Source organism: Netta rufina (assembly GCF_964035555.1).
Source record: "Netta rufina genome assembly, chromosome: 26".
Lineage (NCBI taxonomy): Eukaryota > Metazoa > Chordata > Aves > Anseriformes > Anatidae > Netta > Netta rufina.
This window is the reverse complement of record NC_140150.1, coordinates 5,890,329-5,906,554: the sequence shown is the minus strand read 5'-3', so window position 1 is coordinate 5,906,554 and position 16,226 is coordinate 5,890,329. Positions and strand designations below refer to the sequence as shown.

The following is a 16,226-nucleotide window of genomic DNA, read 5'->3' as shown; positions in this document are numbered from 1 at the left end:
GCCGTGGGCGGCCGCGGGCATCGCTTCTCGGTGCCCCCTGTGCTGAGAACCAGAGTGCCTGGGGCTGGAATGAGCTGGCAGGGCCTGGGCACGGGTGCTGGCTCCCACCACAGCCCCTGCACCTGCTGCTGTGCATTTGGGAAAAAAAAATATATAAAAAAAAAAATTAAAAAAAGAAAAAAAAAAAAGAAAAAAAAAAAGAAAAAAAAATAAAAACAACACCACAAAACCAAGGCTTTTGTGCAGTTTTTGCTAACCAGATGTGTCTGGGAAGGGGATGTGGAGGTTTGAGCATGACGGAGCCGCGGCTGCTGCTTGGTGCCCCCCAGGGCTGAGGAATGGGGCCGGGGCCGGCACTGCCGGGGCTTTGCCCGTCCCTGTGGGCATGGAGCCATCCTGCACCCTCCTCCCGGGGCTCACTGTGCTCTGGCTGTTTTTCTCGTTGTTTTTCTGTTTCCAAAATTAACTGCGGCTCACCTCGTGCCTGCCGGCACCCATCCACCCCACGGACCCTGCCCCGTACGAAAGGAAGTGCAGAAGCCTGTTTTGAGCAGAGCTCAGATCAACAACCCGACTGCCGGGCACCGCCAGCACCACCCAGGCACAGGGGGGGCACCCGGGGCTCGGCCACCCCCATGGCTCCCGAGGCCACCGAGGAGCCGGAGGCTTCGGCCGACTACGAGTACCTGGCGGGCAGCAACGCGACGGGGAGCCTGGAGCAGCTCTTCACGACCGTTGCCATCCCCGTCCTCTACTCCTTCATCTTCCTCCTTGGCTTCGCAGGGAACCTCTTCGTCATCGTGCTGCTGGCCAAGAGGAGCGGCGGCAGGAGGGCGGTGGACACCTTCGTGCTGAACCTGGCCGTGGCCGACGTCGTCTTTGTCTGCACCCTGCCCTTCTGGGTGGCGGCGGGGGCGCGGGGCAACCGGTGGCTGCTCGGGGAAGGGCTGTGCAAGGCGAGCAGCTACGCCATCAGCGTCAACCGCTGCTCCAGCATCCTCTTCCTCACCGCGCTCAGCGTGGAGCGCTACCTGGTCATCTGGAAGGTGCTGGACACCAGGCGGGCGGGCTCCAGGCGGCACGTCCTGCTCGCCTGCGGGCTGATCTGGGCCGTCTCCCTCCTGCTGGGCGCGCCGGCGCTGTGGTACCGGCGGCTGGACGGGGACGACTGCTGGGACGAGGACGGGGAGGACTTCAGCCTGGCCATGGTCTTCCTCACCTTCCTCCTGCCCCTGGGGGTCATCTTGTTCTGCTACTGCTCCATCTACTGCCGCCTGCAGCGGCACGTGCGGCTGGGCAGGGGCGTGCGGCGCTCCCACCGTGTCATCGTCGCCATCGTCGCGGCCTTCGTCTGCTCCTGGCTGCCCCTCAACGCCTGCAAGGTGCTCCTCTTCCTCCTGGCCAAGGGGACGCTGGTGCTGCCGGCGGGGCAGGAGGGGACCCTGCGCTGGGTGGTGGCCACCAGCACCTGCCTGGCCTTCGCCAACAGCTGCGTCAACCCCGTCATCTACGCCCTGATGGACCCGCGCCTCCGCTGCCCACCCGCCCTCGGTGCCAGGACCCCCCCCTCCACCACCGCCTCCAGCCCCTCGCCCGGCAGCGGGACCAAGCTCCCCCCGGTCCCCAGCCCCCGGCCAGGCACGTAAGGGGGGACGGGGACGCGAATGGGCTGGGGGGGGGGGAGGTTGCTGTCGGTACAGAGCCAGGGGGGTGCTTGGATGCTTCGGCAAAGCGGTCGCTGAGGTTTGTCCCCTCCTGGGAGAAGCCCTGGTGCCCCAGCAGTGGTTCCAGCCCCCCCGAGCGCTGCGCTCACCTGCTCCAAAGGGGTCCCGAGGGGCAGCCCCTGGCCGCGCTGTCCCGTCCCATCCTGGTTTCTGCGCCGTCCCGGTGTGGGCAGAAAGCTGCAGCTGCGGCCGTGCGGGCAGCGAGTGAGGTCCCACCGAGAAGGCACCGCTGCACAGACACTGCCAGGCTCGGAGCTAAACGGGACGGCTTGGGCAGCGCCTCCGGTTGCTTCTGGTCTTACAGAAAACGAATACAGCTGTAGGCGTACCAACAGCGGTGTCGGTTGTGGAGTTCTTTTTCACAGCCTGCCTGGGGAATAAAGCTGCCGCGGGGCTGAGCTGGGCCACACTGAGCCGTGGGCGATGGTGCGTCCCCAGGCGCTGGGGACAGTCCCGTGCCCTCCCAGCGGAGCCCTGAGCCATTTCTCTTCAAATTCACCCTTTTTTGGTGCAGGGCCCCACGTGCCAGGTCTCAGCCCCGCTCTTTGCTCAGTTCCTCCTCAGGGACCACCACGCGCTCCCCCCCAGGGCTGAGGATGCTGCAGCAGGGTGGGTGGTCCTGCCGCACCCCACTGCCGTCCCTGTGCCTGTCCCCGTCCCTGCAGCCCGTGGCACCTGCCAGCACGGCTGAGGCACACTTTCCACCACCTGCCCCATGCAGCAGCGCAGGATGTGGCTGACTCGCCCGTGCCAGCCACCCTGATTCATCTCACACTGCGCCGGCAGCCGCAGCCCTGCCGTTCCCACGGCCTGGCACTGCCTGGCATGGCACGGCACAGCACGGCACAGCCTGGCACACCGTGACACAGCCGGCTATGGCACAGCTCAGCACGGCATGGTAAAACCTGGCACAGCACGGCTCGGCTCAGCAAGACACAGCTTGTGCTGCCCCTCACCCTTCCCCTGCCCTTGTCCCTTCCCTTCTCCCTTCCCCTCCCCATCCCTGTCCCTGCCCGAGGAGGAGGAGGAGGGTCAGTGCTTCTCCCCATGAGGCAGAAGGGCCCTGGGGGCAGAGGCGGGGGGCTGGGGACAAGGACAGGCCAGCAGAACCTGCGGGGCTCCCTGGCACCCAGCAGGTCCCTGTGCGGGAAGGGACAGGGATGGCGGTGGCATCTGGGGGACCCCGGGGCAGATGTCCCCAGCCAGGGGCCATGGGCAGGGGTGGGGGACGGTGCCACCGCACTGTGACCGGCCCTGTGCTGCTGGCCCTGGGATGGGCCTCCACCCAGCACCACGCCATGCCATTCCATGCCAAGCTGTGCCATGCCATGCCATGCCATGCCATGCTGTGCCGTGCCACACTCTTCCAAGCCATACTGCACCCTGCCACGCCACGCTGTGCCACGCCAGGGTGCTCTGCGCCGTGCTGTGCCACGCTCACCCCTGCCACGCCGTGCTGCCCCACGCCGCGCTGAGCCGAGCCCTGCAGCCGGCAGGCCCTGCGGCGGCGGGGCCGGTGTTGCTCACCCCGCTCCTCCCCTGCGTCTCAAGTCAAAACACGTCCCCACAGCCCGGGCGCAGCAGAGCCGCAGCGAGCGCCCGCGCCAGGAGCCCCGCCACGCCGGCGCCCAGGGTAAGGCCGAGCCCCAGCCCTGGCTGAGCCCCGCGCCCACCGGGGGTCCCAGCCCCTCTAACACTCCCCAGCCAGCCCACCGAGCCCCCGGCCCTGTCCTCAGTTTCCCTGGGTGTTCACCAGTGTGGCTCATCCCACTGGGGAAACTGAGGCACAGCGTGAGCCCCTGGCACCCCCCGGCTGCTCCTATCCCACCCGCTCTGCCCAAAGGAGGGGACCCTGGGTTCAGGGCTAGGGGCAGGCTCCCACGTCCCGCAGCCCACCCCCACCACGGGAAATGCCTGCAGCCCAGACGGGGAAGGAATAAAAACTGGGAGAGGCACCCAGCGAAACCGGCCCGCGCCCCCGCCACCTTTGCCCCTGGGATGGGGCTCATCCCGGCAGCCCGCGCTGCCAGGCACGTGTTTGCACACCTTTGTTTATCGTAGGACCTACAGGAAGGCAAAGCAACACGGCCTCGCCTTCCTCCCCCACCGGCACGGCAGCCGTGGCGGAGCTGTACGGGCGATGCTGCGGGCTGGGGGGAGCACGGGGGGGGCAGCACCCATGGGTGCTCGCCAGGGGCTGGCGCGGGGGACACGGCGTCTGCTCGCTGTCACCCCGCAGGGTCCGGCATGGAGGGCAGGGAGGAGGCGAGTGACACCGACAGCGGGATCATGCTGCACTCGGGTGAGCAGGGGGGGGCCGGGGGGGTGGGCAAAGGGGTTCTGCATCCCGGGGTGCGATGGGTGCCCCCTCCCACAGCCAGGGGCACGGCGGTGGTGTAAAAACTTGCGACCAACGCCTCCCCCAGGGGACAAGGGGCTGTGCAGGGGCTGGGGGGGGGGGCAGGAAGGGGTGGAATTTGCTGTTGGGAAATTTGGGGGTTCCCAGTCTGGAGGGAGGGAGTGGGGCCGGGGGGGGCCGGGGTCTGCGGCTGGCTCTGACTCAGCGGCGTTTCGCTGCGGGCTGGGCTGAGTCAGGGTGAAACCTGCCCCCCCCCCCCCCCCCCCTCCGCTGGGAAGTCACGGCCAGAGCAGCCACGGGCACAGCCGGCACCCGTCCTGCCACGGGGGTCGGGAGGGAGAACCGGGAACCGGGGCCCGACGGGGAGGCAGAGGGGGGGAAACTGAGGCAGGGAGGCGGGAGATCGGGCTGTGCCTCAGCCCGTCTGTCCATCCGTCCATCCGTCTGTCCGTCCGCCCAGGCCCCGGCAGCCCGGTGTCCCCGCTGAAGGAGCTGGCGCAGCGGGTGCGGCGACAGCAGCAGGCACTGGAGGCGTGTGTGCAGGAGCTGCGGCGGCTCTGCCTGCGCGAGGCGGTGAGCGGGGTGCGGGGGGGGCCTGGGGGGACCTGACACCCGCCCCCACCACCCCCCCGGCCACCGCTCAGCGTCCCCATGCCGTCCCCAGGAGCTGACGGGGACGCTGCCCCGCGAGTTCCCCTGAAGGCCGGCGAGAAGCCCCCCAAGGTGCGGCGCAGGATCGGTGCCGCCTTCAAGCTGGACGAGACCCTGGTGCTGCGCGGGGCGGTGAGGGGCGACCGGGGGTGCAAAGCGGGGAGGGGGGGGTCTTCACCGCTGGGGCGGGTCCCAAAAAGGGGCAGGCGGTGACCGGGGGACCCCTCGGCACCCTGTCCCAGGGGAGGTGCGCTGCTCCTCGGGGTGCGGGGGGCCACGCGCCCGTCCCAGTGAAGAAGGCAAAGCCGCCCCTTGGCATGTGAGTGGCCGCGGGCTCGCGTGGCTCTGGGGTACGGGGCAGGGGGGTGCGGGGGTGCCGAGCGTCCCCTCTGTCCCCAGGACCCTCTGAGCGCCCTGGAGCGGGACCTGGCGCTGCAGCTGCAGATTGCCAAGGCCGCCCACCGCCTGTGCCGGGAGGAGAACATCAGCAAGCAGCTGCGCCGGAGGAGGAAGACGGCGGCGCTGAAGGAGGAGAAGAAGCTGAAGGAGCTGGAGAACACCCTCAGCCAGTGCCGCCTCCTGGCCGGCCACCGGCCCCTGCCCGCCAGCGGCTCCGGGGGTGCTCAGGGTGAGGCCGGGGGTGCTTCGGTTAAGGGGGGGTCAGGAACTGACTCATTTGTTTGGAGCCCGATGCACCGTCCCTGCTGCGTGCACCCCGCAGTGCTCCCCCTGGGTGCACCCCGACCCTTCGTCCCCACTGGACTGCTTGCTGGCACCCCGTCCCCAGGGGTCGTGCCCCACTGAGTGCACCCCAATCTCCCACACCGGTACACTGAACGCACCCCGATACGCTTTCCCCCGTGGGTGCACCCCAAAGCCCCATCCCTGATGGAGGCACCTCATGGCTGCACCCCAAAATGCCATCTGTGGTGCAGGCACCCCTCTGTGCCCTCCCCACGGGGAATTCACCCCAATACACCCCCCAGCCACTGCGCCCTTGTGAACGCACCCCAAACCTTCATCCGTGGTGGATGCACCCTCACGGGAGCACCCCAACACCCCCCAGTGACTGCACCCCGCTGTGCTCCCCCAGGGACTGCAGCCTCGCGAGCGCACCCCAACCCTGCGTCCGCGGCGGGTGCCAGCAGCCGCCTGGGCAGGGCTGGGAGCTGCCCCGAGCGCCACGGCTCGGCTGAGCCGGCCCGGCCGGTCCCGCCACCGTCCCCGAGCGTGTCGGGACAGGCGGGCGCGGGAGGGGAGCGGGGGCCCATGGGGACGCGCTGGGTGGCGGCGGGTGCCGGGCCGTGGGAGCGCTGGGCCGCTGCCAGCCCCGGGGCCTGCAGGCTGGTGCCAGCCCCCGGTGCCATCCCCCGGTGCCACCGCTGTCCCCTGCCCCGCAGAGCTCAGCGCCTCGGACGAGAGCTCACTGTCGGACGCCGTCCTGCTGGAGGAGGGTAAGGGGCCGTTGGTGGGGGGCACCACAGAGCCCTGTCCCATTCCCTCTCCCTCCACCCCAACCCTTTTTCTCTCCCGCAGAGGAGACGCAGCCGCCAGGACCCAGCACCCCGCGGGGGTCCCCATCTCCGTCCCCGTCCTCGTCCCCCTCCCCACGGCCCCGTTCAGTCCCCGAGGAGTGCTCTGAGGCGGAGGGGCCGGGGCACCCACCCACACCTGCCAGCCCCTGGAGGGAAACCAGCCTCGATGGGCCCTACGAGAAGGCCAAGAAAGTCGGCGATGACCCTGGGGACAGCGAAACCTGGGGGTCCCGGTGCTGCTCCACATCCCCACCTGCTGTCACCACCGCCCCTGGCAGCCCTGACCTCACAGTCTCGCTGGCGCCCAGGGCCACGGATGTCCCTCCGTACCGCTTCGTCCCCATCCGGACCCTGGTGCTGTGCCGGCAGGCGGGCTCCAGCGCCCCGAGCACCCCGGAGCCACCGAGCCGGCGGGGACAATCCCAGTCCCTGAGGTATGGCCCGTGCGCGGAGCAGGGACGAGGGTTCCTGGGAGGAGGATGGAGAGGGATAACCCTGTAGGGTGGTGGTTATAACCCCATGGGGAGGAAGGAGAGAAACCGAGGGGAAGGAAGGTGGAGGTAACCCCATGGGTAGGAGGAGAGGGATAATCCCATGGGGAGGATGGAGATAGAACCATGGGGAGGATGGAGGTAACCCCATAGGTAGGAGGAAAGGGATAATCCCATGGGTGGGATGGAAATAGATCCACGGGGAAGAAGAGGGAGACAACCCCTTGTGAAGAAGGAAGTACCTCCATGGGGAGGATGGAGCAAACCCATGGGGAGAAGGGCTGAGATAACCCCACGGGGAGGCTGGAGATGACCCTGGGGTGAGGAGGATGGCAAGAGATCCCTGGGGAGGAAGATGGAGCTAAGCCCACGGGGAGCCAGCACCCCACGCCCTCCCGGCCGCCCTGTCCCGGGGGCAGGAGGAGCGGGGCAGGAGGCAGCCGCAGCCCTTGTGCCCGCAGGGTGGAGGCGCGCTGGGAGCCCGGTGAGCCGCGGGGCCGCAGCACCGCTCCCCGCCGCCGCCCCACGTACTACACGGTGACGGTGCCCACCTCCTGCTTGACGGCCCCCGGCCCCACGCATCGCTCCGGCTCCGACGACAGCATCTCCGACGTCTCCAGCATCTCCCACGCCACCTCCCCGGGCAGCAGCAGCCCCGACGTCTCCTTCCCACGCCCCCCAGCCCCGCCACCCCTCACCGAACCTGGTTACTACCCCCGGGGCGCCCCCCGGCTCCTGCCACCCCCCGGCCCCCCGGCTTTCCTCTACGAGCAGGATCTGGCCCCGCTGCGCTACCAGCGCCTGGTGCCCTCGCACAGCCGCATCGTGCGCACTCCCTCACTCAAGGACTACGCGCCGGCGGGCGCCCGCGGGCTCTCCAAGGCGGCGGTGACGGAGGAGCTCAAGTCATGGCACCAGCGTGCCCGGCTGCGGGGCGCCCGGCCCCACTCCCTCGACAGGCAGGGCGCCTTCCGGGGACCCCGCGGCGGGACCCCCCGTGACGGCCCCCCCATCCGTGGGGCCCCGCTGCGGGCTCAGGTAGGGCACGGGGCCGGGGTGGCGCAGGGAGTGGTGGTGGGGACAGCGGGGGACAGGCGGGGTGGGGGGCACCGCGGTGGCTGTCGCCTTGTGGGGACACCCTGGGTGCTGCCCTGCGGGTGGGTGGGGGACGTGTGGTGTCACCCGCTGGTGGCACGGGGACAGGGGGCTGCGGTGGGGCAGGACCGGGGTCCTATGGGGGGCCCTGGGCATGGCCAGGGTCCCGAGGTGCCCCTGGGGAAGTATTGGGGACCCATGAGAGTCCTTCAGGTGGGGCTGGGGACCCTCAGTGGTCCCTGGAACAGGACTGGGGAAGATCTCCAGGCAAAGGAGCTGGTCCCAAGGGGGTTCCTGGGGCAGGACAGGGGGTCCCAGAAGGGTCTTAGGGCAGAATTGGATCCTGTGGACAGCACCAGGGTCTCATGATCTGGTCTTTGGGGCCAGGACTGAGGTCCTCAAGCCCCTTTGGGGCAGGACGAGGGGCTGCAGAAGGTCCCTATAGCCACATCCAGGGTCCCACCAGCAGGACTCAGGTTCCCACAAGGACAGGAGGGTTCCCGCAGACATTTTGGGGCTGCCCTCACTCCCCTCCTCTCTGGGGCTCCACGGCGGGGCAGGTCAGGACTCGCTGCCGAGACTCTGCCACCCCCACAGCCCCCCCATCCTCCCTGGGGCCGTGCCCCCCAGGGCACCATGGGGTGGGGTCCCGGCACCCACGGGCCCCTTCTCCCACGCAGGCGCCCCCGATCCGTGTCCTGCGGCGCTCCCCGGACGGCGTGCCCGTGCAGGTCTACGTGCCTGAGAACGGTGAGATCGTCACACAGGTGTGAGCGCGGCCCCCTCCCGCCCGGGGGGGCACGGGCCTGGCTGGCCCAGGGCACTGGGAACAGGGGGCTGGGGCTGTCCTGCCCCCCCCCCCCACCTCCCCGGGCTTGGGGACACCGGGGGGAGGCACAGCTGCCCCCAGCACCCTGCGGTGCCCAGGGCTGGGATGGGGTGGCTGGGCTGGCCCCCACCTGCTGTCCCGTGTCCCCTCATCGGTGACCCCAAGAGGGTCTGTTGGTACAAAGACATTGTATTTAGGGCTTTTTTCTCTAATAAACGTGGTCATTTGGAATCTCCCCGTGGTCACTCCCTGTCCTCAACAGCCCCTCGGGATTTGTCCCCTCCATCCCCATGCTTGTCCCCATCCCCAGTCCCCATTCCCATTCCCATTCCCATCCCCATCCCCATCAGCACTGGGGGGAGGGGAAGGGAAGGGAAGGGAAGGGAAGGGAAGGGAAGGGAAGGGAAGGGAAGGGAAGGGAAGGGAAGGGAAGGGAAGGGAAGGGAAGGGAAGGGAGGAAGGAAGGGAAGGGAAGGGAAGGGAAGGGAAGGGAAGGGAAGGGAAGGGAAGGAAGGGAAGGGAAGGGAAGGGAAGGGAAGGGAAGGGAAGGGAAGGGAAGGGAAGGGAAGGGAAGGGAAGCCCTGGGGCGCAGGAGGGGCGCGGGGACGCGGGGGCCGTGCCGGGGCCGTGCCGCTCCGCCCGGCGGGGGCGGGCAGGGGCCGGGCGCGGGGCCGGTGGCTGCGGCTGGAGGCGGCCGCCGCGGGGGGGCACCGGGCAGCGATCCGAGCTCCGCCGGGCTGCGGCGTCACTGCGGGCCTGCGGCGGCACCGCGCTCCCACCGGCACCGGCACCGCACCGGCACCGGGGCTGCACCGGCCCCGCCGCACCGACCCCGGCCCCGCTCCCCCCGCCCCGGCCGCCCCCAGGATGGGGCCCGCTGGCCCCCGGTGGCCACTGGCCCCTGGCCGGGACCGTGCTGGTGGCCGTGGCCGCCTCGCTGGGTAAAGAGACGCGGGGGGGGGGGGTGGGAGCGGGAGGGGGCGCCCCGCGGGGTGGGGGGACCCGGTTGCCAACCGGCTGGGCCCGCGGTGCGCCCGCTCGTGGGACCCGGTGACCTCGGCCGTGCCACCGGAGCGCGGCTCCCTTGTCCCCCCGGTGTCCCCCCGGTGTCCCCACCCCGCTCTCCCGAGGGCTCTGCGCGCTGCCGGCCCGGGGGGGCCGTGCCCGTGCCTGAGTTTCCCGTCGGGGGAGTCCCGCGGGGAGCCACGTGGGGACGGGGCGGGGGAGGGCGGCGCGGGGCGGGGGGGGGGGGGGCGGCCCCGGCTGCTGCCCGTGGCACCGGCGCCGCTTCGCCTCCCGCCGCCCCCGGGCCCCGTCCCCGGGGCTATTCTGGGCGCGCAGGTGGCTCCGGCCAGAAATAGAGCGGGGGGGCGGGGGGGGACGTGGGAGGGGATGGAGACAGGTATGGGGACATGGGGACAGGACGGAGCAGGGTGTGGGGGGGGCGTTGCACAGGGTGGATCCGGGTATGGGGATATGGGGACAGGGTGGAGAGGGGGACAGGGATGTGGGGACAGGACGGGGGCAGGTGTGGGGACATGGGGCAGGATGGGGGCAGGTATGGGGACAGGACGGAGCAGGGTTTGGGGCAGTGACACACAGGCTGCACCCACGAGCCAGCACCTGGGGGCCATGGACGTGGGCTGCTGCTGGGGGCCCCGGGGTGGCGGTGGCCGGGTGCAGCGCCCGAGGCCCCGGTGACTGGCGGCTGTCCCCAGCGGCGGGCGACGAGGACTGCCTGTGGTACGTGGACAGGAACGGCTCGTGGCACCCCGGCTTCGACTGCAACTTCTTCACCTTCTGCTGCGGCACGTGCCACCAGCGGTACTGCTGCCGCGACCCGCTGCGCCTCATCACCGAGCGCCAGCAGCGCCACTGCCTCGCCTTCAGGTGCCACGGCTGCACACTGCTGGGTGCTGGGGCTGGGTGCTGGGGCTGGGTGCTGAGCTTCAGTGATGGGTGCATGGGGCTGGGTGTTTGAGTGTGGGTCGTGGGTCCTGGGGAGTTGTATGCTGGGTGCTGAGTGCTAGGCAGGGTGCTGTGTGCTGAGTGCTGGATACAGGGTGCTGAGTGCTGGGGCTGGGCGCTGAGCATCAGTGAAAGGTGCTGGGCGCTTGGTTTTGGGTGCTGTGACCTGAGTGCTGGATACAGGGTGCTGAGTGCTGAGCACTGATGATGGGCACTGGCACGGGGTGCTGGGCACTGGTGCTGGGCACTTTCCTGGTGCTGAGCACTGGTTCCCGATTCCTGGTCCCTGGTTCCTGGTCCCTGGTTCCTGGTGCTGGGCGCTGGTGCTGGACACTGGTTCCTGGTGCTGGTGCCTGTCCGGATGTCCCCGTCCCACCGCCCCTCCAAGGGGGTGCTCCAAGGGTGCCCCTCGGTGCTGAGGGCACTGCTGTAGGTGCAGGGCAGGGGGCTGCCCGGGTGCCCCCCCCCGGCCCTGCGCCCCCATGTCCCTGCGGTGTCCCCCAGCCCCAAGACCATCGCGGGCATCGCCTCGGCCGTGGTGCTCTTCATCGCCATCGTCACCACCATCGTCTGCTGCTTCATGTGCTCCTGCTGCTACCTCTACCAGCGCCGGCAGCACCTCCGCACCCCCCTGCAAGGTGGGGGGCTTGGGGGGGCGAGGGGGACCTGGGGGCCTGCAGGGACATCGGGGGAGGGATTTGGGGTGTGGGGTGGGGCTGGCAAGGTGTAAGGTGTGTGTGTGGGGGGCTCAGCATGCTGTGGGGTCCTGTAGGGATGTGGGATATGGGATGCAGTGGGGGAGTCCTGCAGAGGGGCTGGGGGAGGGATTGGGACACAGGGGGGAGGCTGGGGTGCGGGGGGGTTGTAGGGAAGGGGGGCGCAGGGCAGTGGCTCACAGCCCCTGGGCTCCATCCCCGTGGATCCCAGCCCCAGCCCCATCTCTCCCACAGGCCCCGAGATCCCCCTGGCCAGCTACCCCGCACCCCCCCCAGCCCCATTCCCTGTGGACCCCAAAGCTGGCCCTGTGCCCCCCCAGCCTGGCTTCACCCCCATGGCCATGTACCCGCCGGTCGGCCCCGCTGCCCAGTACCCGCTGTACCCCTCCGGACCCCCCGTCTACAACCCTGCAGGTGAGCACTGCACCCCCCCTACAACAGCACGGCAAACTTTTTGGGGGTACCCTCACTGACCCCCCCCCTTTCTCCGCAGCACCACCGCCCTACGTCCCCGCACAGCCCAGCTACCCCGGTGCCTGAGCCCCCTGGGGGGACCCCGCTTCTACTGGTGACACCCTGGGGCGCCCATGGGTGGCAGGTGAGCACGGCCTGGGGGCCCCCGTTGTCGTCCCCCCCCCCCCCGGGCCGTGACGCCACCCTGTGAGGCTGATGGTTGGATCCGGCCCTTCCCGGCCATCGTGGGGACGAGGAGCACAGAGCTGCTTTTGTCCCCACGCCCGCCCCGCACACTGGGACCTTTGTGGGTGCCCGCGGGCGCCAGCGGCCCCACACACGGAGGGGCGATGCCGGGGGTCCCCCTGCCTGCCGGCACCGGGGGGGCACTGTGGGACCCCCGCTCACCCCGAACCCTCGGCTCTTCCCAAGTGGGTGGCATTAAATTGTGTCCCCCCCCCCACGTGTTGTATCGTGTTGGTGGCTCTGTGCCCCCCGCCCTGGGAGCAATGGGGAGGGGGGCACAATTTATTTTTTTTTGGGAGGGGGGGCCTGGAGGGTCAGTTCCCCTCTTCCCTCTAGGCATTTCTCCATCCAAAAAGAGGTGATTTATTTTTGCCCTCCCCCTCCCCCACAATGTTTTATTTCCCTCCAAACCAGCCAGGATGAGCCAGCACAAAAACGGGGCACGAAAACAACCCCCGCTGACATTTTGGGGCAAAAAGCAGCAAATCTGGGAGTCTGAACCCAGGGCGGCCGATCCCCCCACCCGCCCTGCATGGCGGGGGCCGGGACGCGCCTCCCTTTCCAGCCAGCGGCGCGGAGCAGGCGGCGCAGGCAGTGATTCACCCAGCTATTTTCGGTGTGATTCACACCCCGCAGCGGTGCAGGGGGGGCCCGGCGCGCCACAGGGGCTAAATTTGGGACCGCCACGTCCCGGCAGCCACCGGTGCCGCATGGTGCTCACCCTCCTCCAGTGGCCGGATCCTGCCCCGCTGCGGGTGCTTTGGCTGACGGGACGCTGCCCCATCTCGGGGGGGGGGGGGGGGGTACTGGGTCCCAGCACCCCTTCCCCCCAAAAAAAAATCCCGCAAGCCGTCTGCAACGAGCCCAGGGAGAGGGATCCGGGGGCCAGTGCTGAGTTTTATTGAAGTGGGAGGACAAAAAAGAAACCAAAGACGCGGGGGCCGGAGGAGCCCGTCCCGGCTCAGGGCTGGGGGGCCGGCGGCCCCCCGAGGTAGCGCTCGCGGATCTGGGCCAGGCTGGCGCTGAGGCCGCCCAGCGCCTGGGCGATGCTGCGCAGGACGGCGGCAGTCTCGCGGCGGCTCTCGGCGCACTCCCGGCGGAAGGCTCGCATCTCCTGCACCAGCCGCTCGTTGCACTGGATGAGGCGCTGCTCGGCCGGGCTGAGCCGGGCGCTTTCGGGGGTCCCCTCCGCCGTGCCCGGGGCCCCCCCCGGCTCGCCCAGGCTGCAGTCACTGAGGTGCTCGGGCTCCTGCTCGAAGATGATGCTGGGGAAGTCGCAGCCCGGCGGCTCCGGCTGCCCGCCCAGGCCGCCCAGGGGGAGGTCAGGCTGGGGGGGTCGCGGGGGGCTCCAGCCCTCGCCGGGCGGGCGGGTGCTGCCACGGGGCAGCCGCCGCGCTGGGACGCTGTCGGCGGGGTCGTGGAAAGGCTCCGTCTTCACCTCCACCGGCTCCTCCTTCACCGGCTCCTCCTTCACACCTGGCCGGGCAGGGAACGTGGTCAGGTCAACCCCTTGGTGGCACCCCCAGCCCCACACCCTCTCACCCGGTGGGGACAGAGCACATGCCCTGGGGCTGCTGTGCTGCCGCCCCATCACCCCGTGGACATCAGCTGGATGGCTCCACGCTGGGCTGCCTGGAGCGGTGGTGCCAGCAGATGCATGTCCCCTGTCCTGCCACCACCCCACGGTGGCCTTTGGGAGCCCCCAGTGCTGGGGTGCGGTGCCACCAGGATTTGGGGCAGGAGGCTGGGAGGTGCCCTGTGGTGGTGAGACCCTGTCCTGGAGCTGGTCCCCTCCATGTCCCTGGTCCCTGTCCTGCTCCTTCCCACATCTCTGCGTGCCCTCAGCCCTGTGCCCCTCGCCCACCCCCATCCATGTCCCTTGTCTCTCTCCCAGTCCCAGTGACCCCATGTCCCTGTCCTGTCTCCCATGTCACTGTCCCGATCCCATTGCGTCCCTGTCGTGATGTTTGTCCCCCACGTCCCTGTGCTGGTCCTGCCCACGTCCCCATCCCCGTGCTGCTCTCCTGTGTCCCCATCCTGGCTCCACCATGTCCTTGTCTCGGTCCCAGTCCCTCATGCCCTTGGCCTGATCCTGGTATCCTCCCATCCCTATGACACTGTCCCTTGTCCCTTCCTTGGTCCTGGTCCCCCCATGTCTGTGTCTATGCCCTCATCATTCCACGTCCCTGTCCCCATCCCTGTGCCCCCACGGCCCTGTCCCAGTTCCCTGTCCTGGTCCAAGTCCCCCACGTCCCTGGCCTGCTCTCAGTGCTCCTGTCACTGTCCTGGTTCCCTGTCCTGGTTCCCCGTCCCTTGCTCCTGTCTGCCACGTCCCTGCCTTGCTGTCCTGGTCTCTGTCCCCTCTCCTGTGTCCCTGTCCTGGCCCCAGTGCTCCCACATCACTGTCCCAGTCCTGGTCCCTGTGCCCATGTCCCTGCCCTGGTCCCTCCGTGCACCTGTCCTGCTCCCAGTGCCCCCACGTCCTGCTCCTGCTGCCCCCACACCCCTGTCCCCATGTTCCTGCCCCCCACATCGCTGTCCTGTGTCCCCCTACATCCCCATCCCCCTGTCCCAGCACCCCACATCCCGGTCCTGCCCCCCTTGTCCCCCACATCCCTGTCCCCCTGTCCCCGTTCTCCCCATCCCGCTCCTGCTCCCCGCACCCCAGTCCCGGTCCCCGGTCCCAGTCCCGCATCCCGCATCCCGCTGCCCCCGTGCAGCCCACCCTGCGCCCCCCGTCCCGGTGCCCGTGCGCTCACCGTGCGGTGTCACCACCTCGACGGTGACCAGCGGCGGGTCGAGGCCGGCGGCGGCGCGCAGGCCCCAGCCGGGAGCGGGCCCGGGGCCGAGCTCGGGCGGACCGGGACCGGGGCCGGGACCGGGGCCGGTGCCGGGGCCGGGGCCGGTGCCGAGGCGCGCGGCGGGGCGGGCGGCGGGGCCCTGCCGCTCCTGCCGGTGCCGGGTGATTTTGTCGTTGGCTCGGCGGCGCAGCCCCCGCCAGCGGTTCTTCACCTCGCCGATGTCGCGCTGGTTGCGGCCGGCGGCGTTGATCTTGTTGGTGATGCGCCACCAGATCTTCTGCTTCTCGTAGGCGTTCACGGTGCTGGCGGCGGCGCCGAAGAGCAGCGGCTCGTACCGGAGCACCTCGCTCATCAGGATCTCGATCTCCTGCAGCGTGAAGTTCGGTTTCCGCTTCAGCAGCCCCCGCCGCGCCGCGCCGCCCGCCGCCGCCGCCATGCTGCCCGCCGCCGCCGCCGCCGCCGCCGCCCGGTCATGCCGCCGCCCCGCCGCCCATCGCCCCCCGCCGCCTTTGTCTGCGCCGCCGCCGCCCCGGCACCGAGCGGAGCGGGGGGGAGCGGGGCGGGGCGGGCGGCGGCACCGCGACCCCTGCCGCTGCCGCCGGCCCCCGGTGCGCTGCGGTCCCCCCCCCCCCCGCCGCCGCCGCCGCCGCCGCCGCCGCCGCCCTCCGCCTGCCGGTGCCGCCGGGAGTCGCCGCCCCGCTCCCGGAGCTCGCCCCCTGCCGGCAGCCGGGGCTCGGAGCCGGTCGCCGGGAGCCGCACGGGAGAGGCGGGCGGGGGTCGCCGGCAGCCCCCCGGTGGACGGATCGGGGAGGTGGCGGGGTCACCGGTTTGGGGTGCCCCCAGGTGCCCGCTGTGGGTGCCCCACGGTGCTCCGATTCGGTGCGCAGAGGGCTCCGGGGTGCCTCCAGGACGGTGCCCGGTTTGGGTGCTCCAAGGCGCCCGGTTTCGGTGACCTGAGGGCTCCGGGGTGCCCCACGGTGCCCGGTTTGGGTTCCCCAAGGTGCCTGGTTTGGGTGCCCAGAGGGCTCCGGGGTGCCCCACTGTGCCCAGCTTGGGTGCCCCACCGTGCCCAGTTTGTGTTCACCCCAGGGTAGCCCACTTGTGATGTCCCGTGGGGTCTCTGGGTACCATGCCCCCACACGTAGGTGCCCCCAGCAGGGTGCCAAGCACCCCCAAACTCCCACACCCCCAGACACCCCTGCTCCGTCCCCGTCCCCGATGAGCAGTGTGACCCGGGGGGCAGCACCGGGGCTGGGGGTGGTGGGGCCCCCCTCACCCCTGTGTCCTCATGCCTCCCCCCAGCCAGGCTGGCCGCCCGCCTGCGCTGCACGGGTGCCCTCGTGTGAAATGCCCAAATA

At 70.2% G+C, this 16,226-nt stretch overlaps 4 protein-coding genes across 4 annotated transcripts; 3 read left to right on the top strand and 1 right to left on the bottom strand.

The window, feature by feature from the left end:
- Nucleotides 1-635: 635 nt before the first annotated feature.
- GPR25 (G protein-coupled receptor 25) lies at nt 636-3,507 on the top strand (the record flags this gene model as incomplete). Its single annotated transcript, XM_084301965.1, has 3 exons — nt 636-1,642; nt 3,135-3,357; nt 3,481-3,507. 3 exons carry the CDS (start codon nt 636-638, stop codon nt 3,505-3,507), a joined length of 1,257 nt encoding a protein of 418 aa, XP_084158091.1.
- Nucleotides 3,508-3,971: 464 nt separating this feature from the next.
- On the top strand, nt 3,972-8,628 carry INAVA (innate immunity activator; the record flags this gene model as incomplete). The annotated part of the gene is given in 9 exon segments (XM_084302102.1): nt 3,972-4,026; nt 4,544-4,656; nt 4,748-4,778; nt 4,781-4,866; nt 5,134-5,362; nt 6,135-6,188; nt 6,271-6,703; nt 7,222-7,798; nt 8,536-8,628. Coding segments are annotated over 9 exon segments (1,671 nt in total).
- Nucleotides 8,629-8,789: 161 nt separating this feature from the next.
- On the top strand, nt 8,790-12,282 carry SHISA4 (shisa family member 4; the record flags this gene model as incomplete). Its single annotated transcript, XM_084301964.1, has 6 exons — nt 8,790-8,852; nt 9,277-9,625; nt 10,403-10,574; nt 11,157-11,290; nt 11,603-11,782; nt 11,862-12,282. The coding sequence occupies 6 exons, from the start codon at nt 8,790-8,792 to the stop codon at nt 11,906-11,908; spliced, it is 945 nt and encodes a 314-aa protein (XP_084158090.1). The 3' UTR covers nt 11,909-12,282.
- A 662-nt stretch (nt 12,283-12,944) lies between these two features.
- LOC311218897 (uncharacterized protein) lies at nt 12,945-15,487 on the bottom strand. Its single transcript, XM_084301794.1, has 2 exons — nt 14,827-15,487; nt 12,945-13,543 (listed from the first exon to the last, which is right to left on the bottom strand). Exons 1-2 carry the CDS (start codon nt 15,302-15,304, stop codon nt 13,029-13,031), a joined length of 993 nt encoding a protein of 330 aa, XP_084157920.1. The 5' UTR covers nt 15,305-15,487; the 3' UTR covers nt 12,945-13,028.
- Between the last annotated feature and the right edge of the window lie 739 nt (nt 15,488-16,226).

Bases quoted from the DNA above. Each gene is read 5' to 3' on its own strand.
- LOC311218897 (XM_084301794.1), bottom strand. From the start codon at position 15,304: ATGGCGGCGGCGGCGGGCGGCGCGGCGCGGCGGGGGCTGCTGAAGCGG. The intron at 13,544-14,826 runs GTGAGCGCACGG...CTGCCCGGCCAG, and splicing joins CGAGGTGGTGACACCGCACG to GTGTGAAGGAGGAGCCGGTG.